Source organism: Lipotes vexillifer, unplaced genomic scaffold (genome assembly GCF_000442215.2).
Source record: "Lipotes vexillifer unplaced genomic scaffold, Lipotes_vexillifer_v1.1 scaffold97, whole genome shotgun sequence".
NCBI classification, from domain to species: Eukaryota; Metazoa; Chordata; class Mammalia; order Artiodactyla; family Lipotidae; genus Lipotes; species Lipotes vexillifer.
The window spans coordinates 1,296,538-1,319,551 of record NW_006775688.1 but is presented as its reverse complement, the minus strand read 5'-3'; the positions used below and the strand labels follow the sequence as shown (position 1 = coordinate 1,319,551).

Below are 23,014 nucleotides of genomic sequence, written 5' to 3'. Positions count from 1 at the left end.
GTGCTGCATATGGCAAATTTGAAAAGGCTCCAGAGAAGGAAATTTTAAGACATTTTTCCTTCAGGCAAAATCTCACCCAGCTGCTTCCACAGGGAGGCAAAACAAGGGAACCCATTTTCTCAAATGATCTTGAAAACATAGTCACCTAGTGCCAGACACAGAAATCCCTTTTTTTCCTGCCCATATTATCGATTATTAAAACACCTACTTGGCTTTCTCCACTATCCCCCAAGGACCCAGAAAACTTGATAATTTGGATCCATTTAGGAATCCCTTTTTTTTGGGGGGAAACAATGTGACGGAATGACAACGTGCATCTGTTGAATGAAGCTGCCTTTTGGGAAGACCCTGTTTCCTTCCTCCACAGAGGCCCTCCCGGCTTCCAGAGCACCATGGATGGTTTCAAGAATTGTGCAGATGGTAGCAATTGGAGACTCAGGAAAGGCTGTCAAAAAGAAGGCAAAGTACTGCCTTGGATCCCAGCTCTAAGTTTGATTTTATACAAAGTGTCCCCAGCCAAACTACTCCTAAGAATGCTGTCCAGCAAGGCATCACATCTGATGGCAGTTTCCTAAGACGTCATTCTTTCCCCTAAATGCACATGACACTACTTACCAGCGGAGAGGGTCCCTCCTAACTGTGCCACTGGCTTTCCCTCTGCTCCCTCCAACTGAACCAGCATGGGCTTCCAAAATGCTCCTTGACATACCTGGAACCCAGATCCACCAGATTAATACTCCAGATACAATCCCTTTGGGTCTGGCCGCACATGCCAACCAAGTCCCAAGCCAGTTTATTAATTTGACCGAAAGGTAAACAGATGATGGAGATGCAGAAAGACAAGCATGCGAGCAGCTAAAAGTCTTAACCCGGCTGTTGTCCACCAGGAAACAAACTTAAGACATTTAAAGTGGCATTAAATAAATGAGGCTATGTTTTGTCTACTTGTAACTTCCATTGTCTTTTTTAAAAAAGGAAAAATATATATATATATATTTTACATGGCAGTATATAAATCTAGACTCTACACATACAGTATAAATACACAAGGCGAGCACATGGGCACAACACGTTATGTCTTGGTAGCCGCGCCCTAAACCAGGCCAACAGTTCTACATTTTTCTTTTTGACCTTCCAACCAAGAAATTCAGGCTGAGGCTACGTTTCCTTCAGTTCCCATGACGCCTCGCACCCTGGCCATCCCTCCTCCACGCACAGAAGCACAAATCGAACCAGCCTCGCAAACACAGAAAAAAAGTGCTTTTCAACTAGTTGAAACCAGTCGGTCTTTACAATGCGGTCTGATCTAGAAAGACCTAAAGGAAATCTGAGGCCTTCCTGGCTCATTCTCGTTCTTTGGTCCACCGCCACAAATCTCTAGACTTTCCCTGGTGTTTCTTGCAGATTTCATATGGCTATTTATGTAACATAAATCACACATAACCTTTGGGAGCTGTCTTACAGGATAGGGGAAAAAAAAAAAAAAGTTCCACATTACAATCTGCACTTCATATCTGGGTTCATTCTTTATTTTTGGAATAAAAACTGGTATTTTGAGAATTTTCTTCTTAAAAAGGACAACATTCTGAAAGTGCTTCTTAAACGTGTCAACATCCCACCTATGGCTTTGTAGTTCAGACCCCAGCCACAGCTCAGATTTGGAAGGGAGAGGATGGTGGTGGTACTGGAGACAAAAGTGTCACTTAACAGTGATACTGTGATACCAAGTGTGGAAACCTGAAAAAAAAAAAAAAGTTATTGATTCCATCTGGAAGAATGTACCTCTTTAGAAACGAGTTGGATAATATACGGAGCCCCATTTCTTTCCCCATGACTAGGCACAGGAAGGCTATAAAAGTTAATAAGTAAAACAGGACACTGCTCTCAGCAGTGAACATCTTCCGAGGGGCTAATCACAGAGCAATCGCCGTTCAGAAATCTTTCACAGGCTCAAAATCATCAGTTATACTCAATCGCAGTAGGAATTTCCACACCTGAGGAAAAAAATTGCACGTAATATAGAGGTACTGCGATCCAGATGGCAAAAGACTGCAGACATGTAGTTTCACATGCAAAAGTCATCAGAAAAAAACAAGTAGTGGCATTCCGAGACAGATCAGAGTCCACATGAGTCATCATCCTCTTGTGCTTTCCTTTCTGGCTGATAAGTTACCAAAGAACACGGCTGTATGTGCAAGAATGATTGTGATATGTTCTTTAGGCGGGGGAACAAACAATGCAGTTGCCAGAAATCAAAATGGGCTTGTGTTGCCTCCAGAGGTGTCACAACGGCTGGGCCAGGGGCTCAGACAGGCCTCCAAAGCTGCTCCTTGCCCTCCCTGGGGTAGCAGAAATTGGCTGATGCAAGCAGAGGTCAAAGCCACTGGCTCATCCAAACCCTTTCCGAGGTGGCCTTTCATTCAGCCTGTGGCAGTTCCCGCCTCTGCGGTTGTTCTTTTCTGGTGGCACTTGATTGAGAAAGTAATCCTCTCCCTTTATAAAAATAGTTTGGACTGCATATAATACTGGCACAAAGGACACTCTGTATTCCTAGGGTTGATTCCGTTTACTTGGAAGGTATGAGACGAGGTTCTCAGTTCCTTCTAGTTCCCTGTAAAAAGTGACCTCGACTTCCCAGGCCATTGTGCAAATTTGTTTCTCCATAGTCCAGAATATCCCATAAGTCCCTCATATTTATATATATACACACACATACCAAATATGTGTACATACATATATATTTATAAATGTGGGTAATTTTGCATTTCGGTCTCAGATAGGTCAAAGAGAATCATCCTTTTCGTGTCAAGTTCATCTCCGATTTCCCCACGACGCCTATCATAGTGCCTTGCACACCAGAGGTACTCAATAAATATCTGTCCACCTCACCAATGATCCTCTAACACTGGGTGGTAGCTGCAATCACCACGGCCTGTCCTCAGCCCCACCCTGCCTTTGGCAAGCAAGGGGCCACTGGTCTCTCCCTTCAGAGGGTGATTTTGCTGTGTCTGTTGCTCCAGCAGCCCCGTTTGGCTGTCCTGGGCAATGTCAGGCTGGTCCGGCTACGCAGTTTTACTTGCTCTTCCACAGAATTCTTTTTGCGTAAGATGAAGTCAAAGTTCACTTGGCTGTTCATGGCATAGAAGACGTTTGCCGAGTCTGGGATCACGAGTTCTAAAAAAGATGAGGAAAGAGAAGGTAGTCAGCTCATGTAGGTCAGCCCCGCACTGACCGTGGCAGGTGGAAATTCTGCTCAGACACCCGGCTGGGACTATGGCCCTTTGTCCCTGGAATGCAAACAGAACCAGACAATGACCACCACTCCCTCCCCGCAAATCGGTTCCAACAATTTCCCGATCCCAAGTTAAAAAACCTAAGTGCGAATCCAATCTTAGAAATTCAAGCCACGAACCAAATGCGCAAATGCAGGATGTTTTAGCTGGAAGGAAGTGCAGTAGGAAGCAGAGGCCTACAGGAGTTAAAAGACATTCCCAAGAGCACAGCTCATCAGGGGCAGAACTGGGACCCGAACCCGGGTTTCCAGCCTCCCGCAGTCCATTTTCCACTCCACTATGCAGTTTTTCACAGAGACTAAGCGAATCCAATAACACGGGAAAAAGGCAGAAAATCTACACCGTTTTCCAGAACTCTTTACTTGGAATATCAAAATGTTTTTTAATTAATCCCAAATCAAACCAGTATGTTACACCATTTGAGGCCTTGCTTCCTTAAGAAGTTGCATTTTAATATTAAAGGGCAACCAAATAAGATAGTATCTATCTCTTAACATTTAAACCACTGCCTACTGCAGTGACTCCCACCTATATAGATAGCTGCAATTTTTGAACAAGGATTATTCCAAGCATAATATGAAGTTATTGAGCAAAGTGATTTGAATTCATTTTTATTTTTGAAAGAAGCTATACACTCTTTAGCCCTCAGGGGTAATGGATATCTTAAAAAACCAACAGGGAAAAAAAAAGGTAAAATGTGCAAGTCTTGCTTTGCGGCAGTGGAGTGACGGAGGCAACCAGGAGAGGTGTCTGCCTGCAGAACTGGATTAAGTCGACCTTATGTTAACTTCGACCACTGAGATTCCACAGCATGACTGATGCAATCAGGTTCTGCGTGACTCCGCTACATTCTGCACAAATGTTCCATAAAGGATAACTCCCTTAAAGTGTCCCCAGTCTCCTGCCCACATATTCCTGGGTCAGTAACAACCTACCTCACAGCTATATATCAACATATCTCCAATACGGTATACACTTCCGGGTGCATTATTTCCTGTCATAACCACCCATGATGCACAAGGAACCAGTAGGGTATTGTCGCCATTTAATTAAGGACCAAGGCCCAGGGAGGTCAAGCAGCCCACCTGCCACCACACAGCTGGTGAAGCTGGGCCCCAGCTGCACTCTGGGACTCCTGGACCTTCACACCCACTGGCCTCACCTTGGCGTGTTGGTTTGTGGACGACACGGTAAAACCCAAGAGACCACTTTTCAGGCTTGGACTTTTAGCAGTAACTACATTAAAAGATGAAACTGAGAAAGGTTTGCCCCACGACCTAGGGCTCAGCTGGATGAAAGAAAACTTCCAAGAATTTTCTCAGAGGCTATAGCTTTTCATCGCTAAGAAAAGGTACGACTCCAACTTGGCCTACTCTCGTCGGGGCCCGAGATATAGCCCTGGGTGATTTGTTTGTCAAATGGAGTATGAATAACTGCTCCCTTCCATCATCCCCACCTTGTATAATTCTTCTTTTCCTTTCTAGGGGGAATGCTTGTTGGGGAACAGCCCTCCCTTGAGATACTTGCATTGGTCTGTGCTGGGTCTGTCAGCAGACAGGGTTGGCCTCAGTCAACAGTATTGGCTGTTCCTTGTGCACTGGGAAAAGAGACTCAGTCTGCCTGAGTCTCTTTCTCGGATGCGACACGGCATAGAGGAGTTACCTACCAGCTCGCCTCCTACCCCTCAACAAATACAACCCCAATTCAGATTAACAAATCGATACATGCAGGGGGATTATGTGCCTGGAGTTTTCATAAAAGGGATTTCTTCAACTAATGGACTCCTAGGCAAACTGGAGCATTTCACAATCACCAGTTCTTTGCCTCAGTAAGTGTGAGGTAAAGAACCTTCCAATCCTGGCGCTGGAAGCTTTTGCCGCTTGAAGATCAATCATGAATAAAGATAACTGAAGGACAGGCTCTCAGAAGTGGGTAACTGAAACCATGAGAAATTATCGCAGGAACTGCGACCTTTCTGGACACACACTATTGATTAATGGAGGTGCGTGGCCGTCTGCAAAGAGCCAACAGACCCCGTCCATCCCCCAACTCCTGACACAGGGAGGGACCTCTTCCCACAGGAAGGCTTGAGGAGAAGTTTACAGAGAACGGGCGGGAGGAACGCTCAGCAAAACCGCAGAAAGCAACAAGGGTTGCTGGGGGACCAGCCTGAGACGCTTGATTCTACAAGCGAGGTGATGGCATATGGCTCCCGGCAACTCCGCCCTAGTGATTAAAAACCCTCACTTGGTTCCATTTAAGAAAGACATTGTGTCCACTTCCCGTCTTCTCACACTGGGGCAATCTGCCTTGAGAAGGAACACGCGCGCCTACCTTTGTCTTCCGAGATGACCTGTACCAGCTCGTACCCCTCAGCTGGGTCCGAGTCCAGATTGTGCTTCAACATCGCCCTCTGGATCACGGCGGGAGTTTTATCCTGGCTCGTCAACTGGAAAGACAGTGAAAGGGTGTGTAAAGCATTTAGCTTCATGTCTCCTGGAAGAGTTGTGCTGACCTTCTTATTCTTGCTGTCTTGTGCCTTCCCGGGAGAGATGGCCAGGTGGAATGAGAAAGGACCAAGAGCCAGCACTCCTAAGTTCCAGTCCTGGCTCCATCCTCAGATAACAGGTCATCTTTTCTCTCAGTCACCTGCTCTCTCAGAGCCACAGTGTCTTAACCCCATCAAAACAGAGAGACTGGGTGCCTTGCCAGTTCCAATGGAGGTTCCGGTGGAAGAATATATATGAGGGAATTGTGAAAAATGCACAGCGTTTGTAGTCCTGGGCCAAAATTATCCTCACCTGTTGAGCACTGGTTACAACCTGTGGGTCAGAACGGCCACGGTTCTGCACACTGACCATTTCAAAAGGCACAAGTGGCTCTACAACCCAGGAATCCCACCCCTAGGTATCTACCAAGAAAAATAAAAGTATTATGTCCACGGAAGGACTTGTACACAAACGTTCATAGCAGATTTATTCATAACAGCCCCAAAGTGGAATCAGCCTGAATCTCCATCAACAGGAGAACAGGGGAGGATAAAGACAGTGTAGTGCGTTCACGATAAGCGCACGACTCAGCAGCTAGAGGGAGCTGAGAACTGAAACATGCAACAACGTGATACATCTCACAAACATCATGGGTGAGCCAGAGAAAGCAGACGCAGAAGATGACACGCTGCAGGAGTCTGTTCTTTCAAAAACAGGCCAAATTAGCCTGTGGGGTTAGAAAACTAGCTAACCTTATCTTCAACTAAGGTTAAAGCAGGATTGAAGGGGCATAAGGGAATTTTGGACGGGGCGGATAAAAAATGTTATTTATCTAGACTTGGGGTGGCGGTTATATAACAGAAGTATACATATTTAACTATATGTATACATATATATGGTTATAGTTATAAAAACCCAAAGAACTGAACACTTCAGATCTATGTATGTAAGTATATGTAAATTACGCTTCAATAAAAATGAGCTTCTAAGTGCTTAAAAATAATAAATCTAACATTTTTTAAAGTGCAAGTTAAGCCTCCTCTCACCCCAATTCTCCCCTTCATCTCTGCCCATCAGCCAACTATTCTCGGGGTGCTCAGAGCAACAGGACAAGGGGGCTGACTTATGTACTATCCCTTGGGTGATTTCTTTAAATTTGAAAGAAAGCAAAATGAAACACAGATTATTCTTACTTAAAAATAAAAGCTGTTCTCACCAAGAGGTAAGAGGAGAGAGACAGCCAAAAAAAAGAAGAGACGACGACGTAGTAGTCTGATTTTTTCCCAAGAAACTGTTATTGTGAGATCAAGGATGTCTGGGCCCACAGGCCTCCCTCCGATCTGGGGCAGCAGCTGTATTTGTGATTCAGTAAACAATATGCATTACAATGGGGTCCCTATAACTGACAAAGACCATGCTCAAGGGTGTGTTACCAAAACATCTGGCACCTCCTTACACAAGGGGGAAACAGATGCATACAGAATTCTAAAGGAGAAAAATAAATTTTTTATAGTCTAAAGGAAGTACTCCTGCAGCTGGATCAAACTGGTCCAGGAGCATAAAAAGCCAGAAGAGAAAGGACACCAACTTGGGGGATGGTTGTTGGGTTAAGGTGGTTAATGTTAAGTTATCAGCTTTAAACCTACCTAAGGAGAAAACCAGGCTACGCTTATTTTACCTTAAACCTCCCCAGGTGTGTCCAAACAAGGATGGGCTGGCCGAGGGCTTTCCTTGAGAGTCTGTCACTTTGCACCATAAACGCTACTGCGGGGAAATGATGATCACAGACAATACTAACAGCTCAGCCGTGCAGCCTTACGCTGATATCCTGAACCAGCACTGGCCAGTAGATACATATAATTCGAGTCTCGTCTGTAATTTAATTAATTATTTTATTTTATTTTATTTTATTTTATTTTAATTTATTTTTTTAGATTTTTTTTTTTAATGTGGACCATTTTTAAAGTCTTGATTGAATTTGTTACAATATTGCTTCTGTTTTATGTCTTTTTTTTTTTTGCCGTATGCGGGCCTCTCACTGTTGTGGCCTCTCCCATTGTGGAGCACAGGCTCCGGACGAGCAGGCTCAACGGCCATGGCTCACGGGCCCAGCCGCTCCACGGCATGTGGGATCCTCCCAGACCGGGGCACGAACCCGTATCCCCTGCATCGGCAGGCGGACTCTCAACCACTGCGCCACCAGGGAAGCCCCCTCATCTGTGATTTTAAATACCTAGTAGCCACATTTACATTTTTTTCAAAAGGGAAATTTTATATTTTACTTAACCCAATATGTCCAAAATATTGTATCAGCATAAAATCAATACAAAATTGTCAATAAGATATTTTACGTTCTCATTATTGTTATTTTTTTGTACCAAGCCTTCAAATACCTGGTGTGTATTTCACACTTACAGCATATCTCAATTTGGACTTTGCCCATTTCAAATGCTCAACCACCACCTGTGGCTGGTGATTACGATACTGAACGATGCTTGGGTGTCACCCTCGTACACCTTAAATACGAATGCGAAACATTCCCTGTGCCCTCCCCGGAGCTTAGTTTTCTAACGCCACAGGTTGGGCCTGTTTTTGAAAGATCAGACTCCGGCAGGATGCGGGATATCTGATTTCTTTGGCTCAACGTGGTGTTTCAGAGATTCATCCACATTGCTGCGTGTTCAGTTCTCGGTTCCTTTTAGTTCAGAGACACCGTAGTTACACAGCTGGCACTTACTCCCCTGGTTGGCATATGTGAGACAAGCCATGTGAGTAAACCACCCTGAAAATACAGTAATATAAACTGATGACCTCAGCTGCCTGGTGGTGGCGCCCCTTCCTCTCCGACACGCCCTTATCACCCCTCCCTCACTACCACGTGGGTTCCGCCTCAGCCCTTCCTCACTCGCTGCACGACAGCATCCAGCCGGTAGAGCTGGACAACTCCCAGCGTTCGACCCCAGCACCACCAGCCTTGCACCAACCTGTGTTTCTCACCATCTACTAGGTGATGCCACTTGGATGTCCTGTGGTGACCTTGGATTAAGTGCACCCCAAACCCCCTGCTCCAGCAGTTACACTGCACTGGACGGGACCACCAGCCATCCGGCTGCCTGGACAACATTTCGTCCTCCCTCTTCCACTCCCCCAGAACAGTAACCAAAAAGTTCATAACTAAATGGATGAATTCCATAATTCTAACCTAGAAAAATCTTGCAAAAATCCATACCATCTCCAGCCACATGACCATCATTCAAACCCTTAACACGTCCTACATGGAATATAATGGCAGCTTCTAACTCGCTCCGCCACCTCCAGTCTACTCCCCCTGCACTTCTGAATCAGGTCTCCCCAATGCCGGCTACTTCTCTAAAGAACAAATCTGATCGCCACCTAAAAGCCTGCGATAAGACTCTACTGCAAGATTAACGCAAACTCCTGCATGAGGCCCGCAGGCCCTTTACAATCTGATCTGACCTCTACTGAAGTATTTAATACGTTTTGAAAAATGCTTTATGATCTCCTTTTTGATTATAAGTTCCTCAAGGACAGAAATGTCTCATTCATCTCCCTGTTCCCAAAGCCTGGTCCAATGACTAGTACACAACTAATGTTCAAGAGATATTTTGTTGATTTAGTGAGTGCCTTAGTGAAGCTTTTCTTCAGATGTTAAAAGACAGTGACTCCTTATCACTTACATCATATTCAAAGTTGAGCTTATAAGCAGTCAGTGTGGCTCGAAGAAGGCAAGTCATGAAGATGCGGAGAGATGCGAGATTTACATTTTACTGTGGGGTTTTACTGCAAAGGAGAGTCTGCTTTTCAATACATGATACATCCTTTAAGATAGGGAGTCTATTCTTGTAATAAACGCACCAGACCTTACACACCCAAGGTTAATACCAGGAGAGGCTCTGTACGTATTCCAAAAAGACTGCCATTATTCAACATTTTTTTGGGACTGTGCTCAGAAACAGAGTTTTTATAGGAAGCTCAAAAAGGTCAGTCTCATTTATTTATAAGCATAGTTCCTCGTGGACGCAAACTGTATGTCCAGCTTGATCATCCGCTTTACTAAGTCTGAGTCCAAGTGACTAAAGGAGAAAACTTTGCCACCACCGAGGAGATTGCTAAGAGTGCACAGCAATTCAATGATAAACGCAGACACGTTAATCCCCAGGAAGACCTGCAAGGAGGCGTGCAGCAGTGGCATCTTCCCTTTATGTAGTCATCTCAGCTGACAGTTTTGAAGAGGGTGATACTGACCCGGATGAATAAGGTTTAGCAACTTTTAAGACGTAAAAATTATATCCTATACGCACTGCTGATATGCAGATTTTTATATATTATTAGTCTATATCCAGGGAGATTTTGGCATTGATTCATGTGGCACATACTCATTTTGTGTGAATGCACGTATACGTGCTGACACGGCACGTGAGTACTCGGGTGTCGGTCTGAGCGCCTTACCATGATGCTCTTGTACATGTTGCCATTGTTGTCCTCTATGCTGATGCGGATTATGCAGGTGTCTTCGTTCTGTTGGTTGTAAACGGGGGGCAGCACTGTCGAGGTAATGGATGTCACGGAGACAGAGCGCTTGTGGATTTTCGGGTTGCTGTTGCAGGGCGGAGGGGAGGAGAGGGGGTTCATCAAGGACGACACCCCTGAGGAAGCTGTGTCCATAGAGTGGATGGAGGAACATGAGGAAGAGGACTCGGAGAGCTGGAAGGGTAAACAGCCCAGAAGGAAACAGAACTGTTAGGAACCCTGGCCAACAGTGTGCTTCCCAAGTTTCAAAGCAGAGGTCGAGGTTGAGACTAATAAACTTCCGTTATTTCCTCCATAGCAGCCCACAGCACACGTGCGTCTTATTTCTGGTGGAAGCACCCCCATGGCAGATGCCTGTCAGTGACTCAGTGCTCAGCAGAATCACTCTGCATCATGGGAGGCAAGGTGGTCCTCTCATTTCCCGAGCTTTTAGCTGCTCTGAAGGAGGGTAACCAGCAGGTGGCAGCAAATACCAGAAACTAGAGGCAATGTGGGCTTGTGAAGGAACCCCGAAGCTCACCGGGCAGAAAACAAGCCCAGTCCTACTGCCTCGAGCAGGAAGGATGCTTGACCTGCCCCCAGAGATCCTTTCTATTGTGATTCCGTTTCACCGTCAGATTTTGGAGCAGGAGAGAAATGGCTATATTTTTCGAAGTCTCTAAGATGAGGACCACAGATTATCCAGCTCTGCAGGGAACACGAGCCCTGGCAAGGCACCTGGAGATGGCCTGGCCCCAATCCCTCTCTGCTGCTGAGGAACCTGAGGCCACAGCTGTTGACAGCACCGTCAGGCTGTGCCCTCAAGTCTCCTGACTTCCATGGCCAGGTTCGCAGAGCAAGGGTGCAGCAAGGGTGTAGTCGGTGAGAATGCGGTGAATGAACACAGCACACCACTGCCCCAGGGATGCTCAGCACTGTGAGGCTGTGAGGTTTGTGATGAGCTTTCAGACATCTTATCTCATTTTGGTCTCCCAACTATCTTGTGAACAAAATTCAGAGCATTAGAAAAATGAGGGAAACACGATTCAGAGAAAGAGAGTGACTTGCCCAAGGGAACACAGCCTATGAGAGGCTCCACCACCTAACCACATTTGCTTCCAGAACCAACTGTACACATTTTCATGTTGTATACCAAGGATAATTAAAGAACGAGGTACTAGAGTTAATGTGTTTTTCTGATTAACGACAGGGTTCTTATATGTGCAACACCAAATGCCAGAGAAATAGGATGCCCCCAACTCATTAGGTGGTGGTCCAAAAAATATCATTAATTGAATCATTTGAAATATCAATTCTTTTTATAGAAAATTACAAATAATTTCTCAAAATGAGCTGAGCTAAATTATACCACATTAATCCAATAAAATAATCTGGAAGTCATTTAAAAAATAAATAACTTACTAATTTCTTTCGTACCCATCTACCTTCCCATGGAAACAAAGTACAGAAATTTAGCTTTCTGATTATCTGGCTTCCAAGTAAAATGGAGTCTCCTCTATTTTACTTCCTATGACTTCCCTTTCCTGTGGCATAACTGTACATTAAATAACCGTACATTCAATTCGACTGCATCATTAGTTTAATAGAGCCAGCAAGATGATGTGACAACTCTAGTAATGCAGGAGTCTAACTGAGGCTTTATCATAACATTGTTTAGTTACTTTTTTTTTTCCCTTAGCTTCCCAAGTGAATCAACTTAGTGGATCAATTTGAGGGCTAACTGGTGGTGGATAATTTTAACAGCCTGACTTTGCTTGCAGGTATACTACACAGTAGCCAAGAAGGTCCCCTTTCCAATTACTGGGTCAATTTTTTCCCCTTCCCTTTCCTCCGCATAAATCCTTTTTCTTTTGTTAGATTTTTTTCCCATGATTTTAATGACATTTAAGATAAATCCTTGAAGATGCCTGGGTTATACAGCACCATTAAACAGACCACCACTTGAGCCCAAATTCTTACTGGGAATTTAAGTAGTGTGGAGCAAATGTGAAATAAATGTTTAGAAACCACGATCAGGGGAATGAAGAAAAAGGAATGCAAATTACACTTTACTCAAAAGAGGGACCTCACAGTGTGGCCAGTGGGAAAGGCAGGGTGGGCGGGGAGGGCTGCAGGACCTCAGGGTAGGGAGGAGCTGTGAAGGTCTCTGGGGCCAGCCAAGCACTGAGCAGAACTGAGGCCTTTCCAGTTAACATTTGGGGCTTCTGCAGCCCAGCAACTACTTGCGTCCAATTCAATTACTCATTTTTAAACCCACAGAAATTCGTGACTCTGAAAACTCTCCATCCAAAGAATTAAAATTCATGACTTGTGCAAGAAATTGAAGAGCCAGTGTGATAAGGGGGGAGACAAAAAGGATGCAGCAAGGGGTGTGCACAGGACACATGCAGGGCTTCTGCATAGCTTTAAAAGGGATGACCCGGACCTGTGTGCATGTCCACTGCATCAACAGATGCAAATATGATTCTACCTCCTTCCTGGGCAGGGAGAAATCCCACAAAGATGTGGGCAATAGCTTAGTTGTCACTGTTGTACAATGTCCATCATCAGAAATGGGGCCTAAAAAGCTTAAGAACCTGTCAAAAGGTGAATGATGGGGCCTCACTCCAGATTTTGACAAAGTCAATGCCGAGTGTCAAGTCACGGAGAACGATTCCATCCCTGATTAAGGAGATATGCCTGAGAGAACAGCCAGTCCCTGGGTGTTCGCAGAGCTTTCCTTCAATATTTGGAGCATTAAAGACGTGTCTCCAGATTTCAAAGCAAAAAGGTGAGAAATCCCGCTAGGGCAGCATCTGAGTCATCTCAGGTCTAATGAGCCCTTCCTGGATTGGCTATTTTGTGACAAGGTCACCTGAGGGTTCCCAGATTGCTGCTGGTGCTTATGACACAATATGTAACAGCACATGCATCCCCTTGCAGAACGGCAGATACAAATGAAGGGAAGGAATTGTTACCAACACTCTACCTCACTGGCCTAAGCATAAGCTAAGGGGCCAGTAGTCACTTACATAGCGAGTCTGGCCACAGCCAAGATCCTCCGCAAAATGGTGCGAGTCCTAGTCACATCAAAGCTGACATCTCTGATCCAAGCACCTTGACCGACAGACTGAAGCAGGTGTGTAGAGAAGATGAAGGTGGATCTTTTGTTTTCTTTTCACTTATTTATGCAGCTATGGAGAACAAAAACTCTCTCTGGGAATTCCTTTATCACCTCTCATCACTTTCCCTTTTGGGGGACACAGTAGATTTTATACCCTTATTACCAATTCCTCAACCTCTCCTGCATCCATGCCCTTTGCCCTGAGACTCCACAGTTCCTCCCATGAGAAGTGGCATGTAGTCCCCCACCTCATTCATTTATGTGGGATTTGGCCACATGATTTGCTTTGGACAACAAATTTTGGTAGACAGAACCCAACTGAAGCCTTGTTACGTGCTTGCAGGACTGGGACTGCCCTCTTGCTTATCCAGTGTAGCGCGATAAGAGCGTGCCCTGGGTGGCTCCTAACTCCAAAAATAACGAGAGGCAGGTAGAGCAGACCTGGACCAAACCCATGGCCTAGGGCCAAGCCCAATCCAACCTGCATATGCAGGACAGAGGATAAATGGTTGCTGTTTGAGGTCACTAAGTTTTGGAGTGGTTTGCCCTGAACCATCGTTGTGGTAAAACCTTGGCTGAGACAAGGTATGACACCGAGAGACTGACACATCTTTGGCTCTTGACTTTTTGCTCCAAGGAAATTCTCCATCTCCTGAATAAAGTGTAGCTCATGTTACAAGTCACAGTCCTTCAGCTGCCTCTGGATGTGGGAATGGAACAATATTTCAAAGGCTCAATGAATGTCGCTTCTAGACATGTTTCTATAAGGAATGAGTCCCCAGGTTGAACTCTGCTTTTAACACCTCTTAAAAACGTGACTTACAAAATGCTGTAGAGTGATCAACTGGAAAACAGACACCCCTCGTGTGGCAAACACTAGGTCAGGTGCCCGCATTAGGAATTACGGAAAAGGGTTAAGTATATACCTTTTTTTGAGCCTCATCAGGTGTGTCCATGGGAGTGATGGAGCCCTCCTCTGCCTCTGAGTGATTTGACTCACAGGATGACACACTGACAGAGTCCATGCTCTCACCAGAGCTCCCGCTGGCAGTGGACTTGGGCTGTTCTTTGGTGGGAGTGCTACTGGTGATAATGTCCGACCCCAGAAACAGTCTGCAGAAAACATAATGCCAGGCATTCAGGCTCTTACAAATCTGGAATCCATGATTAAGCAAATATTTTTGTGTTAATTGAATCCTTGATGTTTTCTCAGTCTTGTGTACCCTGTCATTATTGTTTTAGGGAAACATCTGCTACAAAGTTTCTAACAGATCATAGTAAAACATCTTGTCCCAATAGGTTATTTCTAACCTCAAAGAACACACAGATTGCTTAGCTGAATGAAAGGCCATATTAATCTGAGGTCTTTCTGGGTCAATGATTCTCCATTTTTTTGAGAGTTCTGTACCACTCTGGCAGGGTCAAATTGCCGTGGCCACACCCCTATCACTTCCCACCATAAAATGAAATCTAGGAGACAGAAGAAGGAGGCTGGCACTGCACTGGACAAGAAACCAAGAAGGAAGACTTCTTTTCTAACAATCTAGTGAACTAAAATAACCTCAACTCCTTCACTATAAAACAACTAGATAAGAAACATTAAAAATTCTTTTAAAGTTGGGCTTGCAAGACAGTAAGAAAAGTCCCTGCAGGCCAGAGATGAAAAGTGCACTGAAAACCAGAACATGCAGACTAATTCTGCTCTGGATGGGGAGTGGAGGTACCAACCCTGGCAAACTAGGCACATGGGTTTCAACATGTACGCAGGGTCCAAAGATGAGGGCTTCTGCCTATGTAAGGTGGGCAGTGAGTACTAAGGGCTTCTGCCTATGTAAGGTGGGCAGTGAGTACTAAGGGCTGTACCCTTAGTAAAAAGATGGGCTGAAAGAAAAATCTTCCTACTGACATAGGAAGACAGCAGTGAAACTTACCTTTTGGCCTGAGCTTGGGTAGGAGAAAAATGTCTCCCCTGATCGTGTGTGATTTTAGCTAGCACCTCACTCAGATCTGCTATTACTTAGCTGATCTAGGAACTAGGAACTCTCAGGCCAGTGATCCTTCTGAAGAAACTAGCATTTAAAAAACAACAGCAACAACAACAAACTTCCTGGAGGAGTACACCTTCAACATAGGCTGCAGAGAATTCCCTGATAAAGTTGAGCTCACTATACAAAGTTACAAAATACACACAAGGAAATAACCCACCCAAAGAGAGAGTCAACCGGCATAACAAAACAGCAAATCTAGGCTCCTGAGAACTTTAGATTACAACAACTGTCAGAAAAAAAGTAATAATTTATTCATTCACTCATTCAACAAATATTTGATTATCTACCATGAGCCAAGCTATAAAACAAGTATGTTGATAAGCATTAAAGACGTACAAGAAGAAACTGAAAATGGGAGTTAAGAGCAAGACACTCTGACAAAAGGAAAGGAAGATAATTTGCAAAAACAATTTCACTTCTAGAGTGAAAAAGGCAGTGACTTAAATTTAAAAACTCAGTGGAAGGATTAAATAAATGTGGAAGAGAAAAATTGTGAACTAGATGATAGGTCTGAAGAAAATCCTCAGAGACCAGCATCAAAATATAAAGACATGAATAATAAGAGAGGTTAAAAGACACAGAGAATGGAATAAGAAATGCCTGCATGTATGTAGGGAGAATTTCAAAAGAAGACAAATGAGAGAATGGAAAAGGGACCACGTCTGAAGAGACAGTGGCTGAGGAGATTCCAGAACTAATGAATCACATGAATCCTCAGATCCAGGAACCACATCTTGAATAGGATAAATAAGACTAAATCCCCACTTAACCTGCACAGTGGTACATCAGAGACAAAAGAAGTTCTTAAAAGCAACAGGGCAGGGGGCATAATGCAAAGGAACAGAATTCAACAGACATCTCGAAGCAACAACAGAAGTCAGAAGACATGGAATAATATCTTCAAAGTGCTGAGTGAAAATAACAGTAACCCTTGAACTCCATACCCATCTAATATAATTCCAAGAGTGAGGACAAAATAAAGACTTTCTCAGACAATGACTGTTTACCATTAACAGACAGCAAGGAAGGAAGTTGTAAGATGCAAGAAGGAATGGCACGTAAAGAAACTAGCAAACAGGCCCAAACCCAAACAAGCACTGGCTATATAAAATAACAGAAACAATGAAGATGGGTTTGATTTTTTTTTTTAATTAAATAATTTTGGGAATTACAAGCTCAAATTCCAAGACCTAAAGCATATCTTTGTTCTGTCTCATCTCCACCCCACCATCTCTTGCCCCATTTTCCATGTCACTTCCTTTCTTGGACCTCCAAGCACTACTGGGGCTTTGGGAAAAAAGCTAAACTGACCACAATTCACAGAAAAGAAAATAATGCTACTGTCTTACTTCTCCATGAATTACAAGGTAGACCTTTGAAGGCTGTGAATTAGTGGTCCTTAGCCCGTTAACTGAGAGTCTCTAACTTAGAACTAAATTGTTCAAAGACTAAAGGTTCTTCCATTGGTACAATTCCATGAGGTCATTCTGCTTTGTAAAGATTAATTCTAGCACAACATTAAGCATCTCTGACCTTCAAATGAGGCACCTCTTCCCCTAAGGCTCCAAAATTCTCTCCAATCTCTTTGGATGATGGGTGATTGATTAAATGTGGGGAGAGGAAAAAATACATTTTCAACAGTTGTACAAAATGCTAAGATCGTAAAATTTTTTGAAAATGAATGTTATACAAACACCTTTATATGTACAAGGAATAAGATGGGGGACATGTGACCTGTGCTATTCATAATAAATGCTCAACTCAACTGCAGATACCACGGGTTAAACTCCAGCATATCGGGCAAGATTTCACTAACGAGAGAGATGCATGGAGTGTCCACCACACTTTGTGCAGGACTCTGCACCCTGACAGTACTGCCCTCTCCTGGATTTCACATGAATATCCTCACAAAGGCTGCACGCTGCCAGAGTGGGTGCTGGGAGAGGACCCCGAGCTGCTAGAGCACCCAGCACAGTAAACACAGATACTCGGAGTCAAGGGAAGCAGTTATATAAAAATGAGCATGCAGTGGCCGCTTCCAGGCACAGGGTCTAATTAGACTGACATCAGTCTTCCTTTCCTTCCTTCCTCCTCAGCCTTTCTCTCCTCCCACTTTTCTTCCTTTCCTCCCTCATCGTCTCCCCTCCTCCACTTCTTACTTCCCATTCCATCTTTCCTTCCCCTCTTCCTTCAGAAAGTATTTCTCCACTAGGAAGACGGCAAAAAAGTTATAACCTTGGCCGTAGAGCCAAATCTTGGATTTGAGAGCAGATCCTACAATAACTAGCATACTACTTACCTTGTCTGTGCCTTACTTTCCTGGTTTATAAAGTTGGTATAATAGCAGGACCTACTAGGTTATTTTGTGGATTGGATGAGAAATACGTGTATTGTTTTCTCAGAACAGTGTTGGCACATGGCTCAATGTATTCATTCAATAAATATCTATTAATCATCTACGTGTCGGGCACCAGTCTAGGTTCCGGGATTAGCAATGAATAAAAAACAGACATAAATGCCTGTCTTCACAGAGTTTGCATTCTAGGTAATAAACATACAACATAGAGCACATCAGCCAGAGGTAAACGCAATGGAGAAATCCAATGCAGCTGAGGGTGAGAGAGTGTGCCAAGGGTAGGTAACGTGGCCAGGCTGTAGTATTAAATAAGGTGGTCAGGGAAGGCTCATGAGAAGGTGACAAAGATCTGGGGGAAGTGAGGGAGTGAGCCATTTGGCTATCTGGGGAACAGTGTTCTAAGCAGAAGAAACAGCAAATAAAAATGAGTGTGACTTGCGTGCTCAGGGTGGCCTGGGGGGCCGGAGTGCACGGAGTAGAGTGAGAGGGAAAGGTGAGAGGACAGACGGGGATGGGACGGGCAGATGGGGTTCGGTTGGTACTGCAGGTCTTGAAGGGTCTTGAGGGCCACTGTAAAGACTGGACTGTACTCAAAGGGAGACAAGGTGTTAACGAAGTTAGCTACGCCTTGCACTGAGCTGGGCAAACAGCCATGGGTATGGTGCACAAGGTTCCTGCTCTCAGGTGGCTTACATTCCAATGAAGGTGACAGCTGGTATGATTGGGACTGACTGGGCAGATGGCAACATTAGACAGGACGCTGTCTCAGGAGGTAATGGTTTTGCCGACATCTGAAGGAACGAGCCCCAGAGAGAGCACACGCCAGGCCACAGGGACATCTAGTGCAAACACCTGGTGGATCTAGCGCGGAACGAGCCTGGTGTGGTTGAAGGCTGGCTGGGAGACAGGTGAGCCTGGATCCTGGTGAACAAGGGGGCGTGTCGGACAAGAGGAAGGTGGTAAGAAGAGTAGGGGAAGATCACGCTGGACCTAGTGAAACAGGATAAGGAGTTCTGGACTACCTTAAGACCATCAGAAGTTGTAAGGTAAGGAAGCGATGTAATCTGGTGTACATTTTAACACATGACCAGACTACTGGGTGGAGAACGGATTGCTGGAGCAAGGGTGGGGCCGGAAGCCAGTACAGATGTTGCTGGAGTGCTCCAGGCAGGAGACGATGGTGGTTCAGACCAGAGGGAACACTGGGGAAGAATGAGTGGATTTAGAAAACCTATTGAATTCATGACAGAAAGATAAACTATTTAACGAGTGAGTGAATTGGCTCAGGGGAACTTTGTTGAATACCCTTCCCCTCCCGACTCAGATGGGACCCCCTTGGGGCCCCGGGACCCCAGGGTGGCACTCACAGGCTGAGCCTCCTCTCCCGAGGCTTGGGAGAGGTGGCACTGGCATCGGCAGCCGCTTCGATCTCACAGGAGAGGGCGTAGCTGGGGGAGAGAGGGGAGCTCGTGAGGGCAGAGCTAGGGAGGTGAACAGATTTAAATCCACATGATTTACTGGCTTCCTTTTAGAGGTAGGCTCTGATTATTCAAAGTAAAGATATGTACCATGGTGTTCTATGGCAAATGTCAGAGGGTACTGACTTAATGACCAGATTTTACAAATTGACACATCCCTCCTCAAACCCCTACTGGTGTACAGATGGAGGCTGTTTAGTTTTGCATGCCTCAAACACATGAATTTGCCTGCTCTGGCAGCATCAAAAGCTGACTCCTTTCTGTTTTCCTGTTTGTTCTCAACCCACTGCTGGGCCAGGGGAAGAATCATTTCTTCTCTCCCACCTCCCTCCCAGTGTGTGTGTGTGTGTGTGTGTGTGTGTGTGTGTGTGTGTGTGTGTGTGTGTGTGTGTGTGTGTGTGTGTGTGTTCGCGCGCCCGCGCACATGCTCAACTTACTGTTTATCTAAGGGAAGTGAAAGAAGAGACATTTGTAAATGATCTAATCTTCAGTAAATAGACATAGGCAGTTATATTATTGATAAAAATATATAAATACGATTTCTAATTGACAAAACCTCCTAAATTAAAAATGCTCCAGATTCAGACATCTATATGCCAGGCAGATATAACTTCCACAGGCACAAGAAGAATTTATATCTGCCTTGAAATGTCTTTTATGAAAGCTTGTAGCTCTAGCTAGGAGATGTACTTGATTCTCGGTAGGTGAGGAAGGTTAAGTGGTGAATATTAGCTTGGTAAGTTGCTTATTACGTGTACTTTTTTTGAACCTAAAGATGTATCCAGGTCAAGCAGAAGTATTCACTGAGATGGGAATTATTCAAATATTAACTTAAGCCATAGGGGTTGTATAAACAGCAAGAAAAAAATGGGATATGTTTAACAAGATTCCTTTAATCATTAAAAAGTCAATTCCACAGCTGATATTCTGAGCCTGAACTCTCTGATCCAAACCACCAGCCATGGTGTGTATGTTCCATACGTGAGAAGGATATCCACAGAGGAAGCTTATACACACTGATCATCAGACCAGAAAATGTAAAGAGAGGCAGTAACTGTTTTGTTTTCTACGTAGCAAAGAAAAAAATCTCATTAACTGATGAGTACTCTGAATTAAAGGTTACTTTTTTTTCTTGAATCAAAGGTTTTAATGTAACAGGACCAACCCATTCTGAGATTTAAAAGGACCTCAGAAATCATCTGTCTTTCAAATGAGGAAACAGGCTTCCAGGGTTTACATGACCTGTCCAACATTATATAACCACCTTCGGAGCTTAGGCTTAGAGTCAGGCAGACCTGAGTTTGATTCCAAACTCTATCACTGACTAGTTATAACACTTCTCTAAACCTCAATTTCCTCATTGGAAAAATACTTATTTTGCTGTCAACTTCACCCTCCCTGATGATAAACTTTCAAGGAAATCCCCTAGTCTACAGCAAAAGTCAGCAAATATTTTCTGTATAGGGCGAGTCGCTGTTGCAACTACTCAATTCTGTCTTTAAAGCACGAAAGCAGCCATAAATAAGAGGGAAATGAATGGGTTGTGTTCCAGTACAACTTTATTAACGGATATTAAAATTTTAATTTCAAGTAACTGCCTCACGTCACAACATTCCTCTTCTTTTGTTTCTTTTTCAACCATTTAAAAATGTAAAAACAGGAGGAAGGCTGGATATGGCCTGTGAACTCTAATCCTCTGAACTACAGGGTAAAGGCTACACACCCCTCCCTGCTGGGCCAACATTCAAGGCACTGGAGTTAATGTACCTTTCCAAGCTCGTCAACCTCTATGTTGACACCCGTCCCTTGTGAACCAACCAGAGTTCAATGGTTCTTCCAAATGCCAAGCTGGTCAGGCCACTAGGCCTTTGCTCACGTTCTTCTGTCTGGAATGTTCTTCTCCAGTTCTCCTGGTGAAATCTTTTCTTTCTTTCACAGCCCAGCCCAAATGTTAATGCCTTCATGCTATCTTCCCCCTTCCTTGGCCAAGTGAACTGTTCCTGCCTATGGGTGCTGCAGCACCGTGATTACCCACTGTATTTCGATTCTGCATGAGTCTGTCTCTCCTCCCCACTTGAAAGTTCCCTCAAAGCTAGTACCAATTACTAATAGTGACAAACATGGTAACGATGCTGTCTCAAATATGATTACATTTAATATGATTACATTTAATGTAAATATGATTACACTTAATCTTCGCAAAGAAACATTTTATAGTAAGCATCCTGAAGGTCAGGAAAAATAAGTGACTTGTTCAAGGTGACAAAGGTAAATAAATGGTAGAGCAAGAATCTGAAAGCACATTTTCTGATGCCATCAGTTCAATTCTTCCTGCTATACCATTAACCTTTGCAAACCGAGGATCTGGAACCTTGGAGCTGCTCGCTAAATAGCTGTTGAATAAACGGCCAAATGAGGAACCAGATGCAGTATTCCTCTGGCCAACACCACAGCTCCAGCCTGATGGGCAAGGTGTCCACCTACCTCTCCTCCTCTGTTAGGAGCTGCTGCCTCTGGAACCACTGGATGAACTTTGGGTCTGGGGTCATACAATAGCTGTTGCAGGCAGACTGTAAGAGCTTGATTTGGGCAATCACTTCAAATTCCTAAAGCAGGCAGAGCACCAAAGAGAAAGAGTGAATTAAAAGGCCAACCAAATAGACATCTTTTCAACATGAAAACACACCACAGTAGGATAAATGATGGACAAATGCATCTAGGAGGATTCTAAAGTACTGCTTGTAACTCTGACTCACTGGTGTCTTTGCACGCTTTAGTGGTCAATCCTTCTTTCTCCTTGAAAAAAGCAATTTACGTGAATAAAACAAGCTACCAAAGCGACCCAAACTAGGTACTACCTAAAGTCATAGTGACTTCCTTTTTCTCTTTTCCATCTCCATTCTTGAGACAGAGAAGTTATTTTTGAAGCCTGAGTCCTTCTAAAATGTATTTAAAAATTCTACTTCCTAAAAGATAAGGAAAATAATTACTCTAAGTCAGGAAGCGCACAAGTTCCCCACCCCCATCTTCTTCAACCCTTACCCCTCAATAAATAAGTTTTGGTAGCGTTGAATATCTAAACAGTCTAGGGCCTCATAAACTCGAATGTTTAGATTTCCTGAATCCTTGGGGTTTTACTACTCCAGTAAATCATTTAACTCAGTCTTTTAACGCTCACAAGAGAAGTGTATAATTATGTCCAAAATTATTTATGCTTCTTTAGATGTTTCAATAAAGATTTGTTTTTAAAGTCAGCAATGGATATAAGCTTTAGCTTTAGGTTTTACACTCAAACTTTCCAAAAGTTTAACATGCTAGTCTTAAAAAGAAAGAGATTACCATCCAGGGTTATTTTGAAGTGAAAGGACAGAGACGGGTAACTGTGGAGGCAATAACTGAATTTGTTTTAATGTTACAGGACAGAAGCAGCCCAACAACTGGCAGATTCCGTAGGTGTCAACTTCCCATTCAGTGACCTCCACCCTTGGTCTCAGTATCCAAGGAACATTTATCATCAAACGCTACCAGGGACAGAAGGCTTACATTCGTCTAGGGTAGTATATCTTGTTACTTATGAGTTCAGCCTGGTCAGCTCCTAAAACTTTGGTTTTAACTGCACTGTCATTTCCCCCTGGAAGTCTCTCTGACCCCACAAGTTGGGGCTAGATGCCCCTCCCATGTGCTCCTATAATACCC

The 23,014-nt window shown here is 44.1% G+C and overlaps 1 protein-coding gene across 4 annotated transcripts in view; it reads right to left on the bottom strand.

Annotated features, from left to right (window-relative positions):
• Positions 1-748: 748 nt before the first annotated feature.
• RGL1 (ral guanine nucleotide dissociation stimulator like 1) overlaps positions 749-23,014 on the bottom strand; it is a 292,140-nt gene continuing 269,874 nt past the window's right edge. The window contains exons 13-18 of one of the 4 annotated variants that reach the window (XM_007450148.1): positions 21,803-21,924; positions 19,208-19,288; positions 14,363-14,549; positions 10,253-10,507; positions 5,628-5,742; positions 749-3,174 (exon numbers count right to left, since the gene is read on the bottom strand). In XM_007450148.1, the coding sequence (XP_007450210.1) occupies positions 2,987-3,174; positions 5,628-5,742; positions 10,253-10,507; positions 14,363-14,549; positions 19,208-19,288; positions 21,803-21,924 (948 nt within the window). In that variant the 3' untranslated portion in view covers positions 749-2,986. The remainder of the gene's footprint in view (positions 3,175-5,627; positions 5,743-10,252; positions 10,508-14,362; positions 14,550-19,207; positions 19,289-21,802; positions 21,925-23,014) is intronic. The other 3 variants (XM_007450147.1, XM_007450150.1, XM_007450149.1) reach the window with 3 other exon arrangements.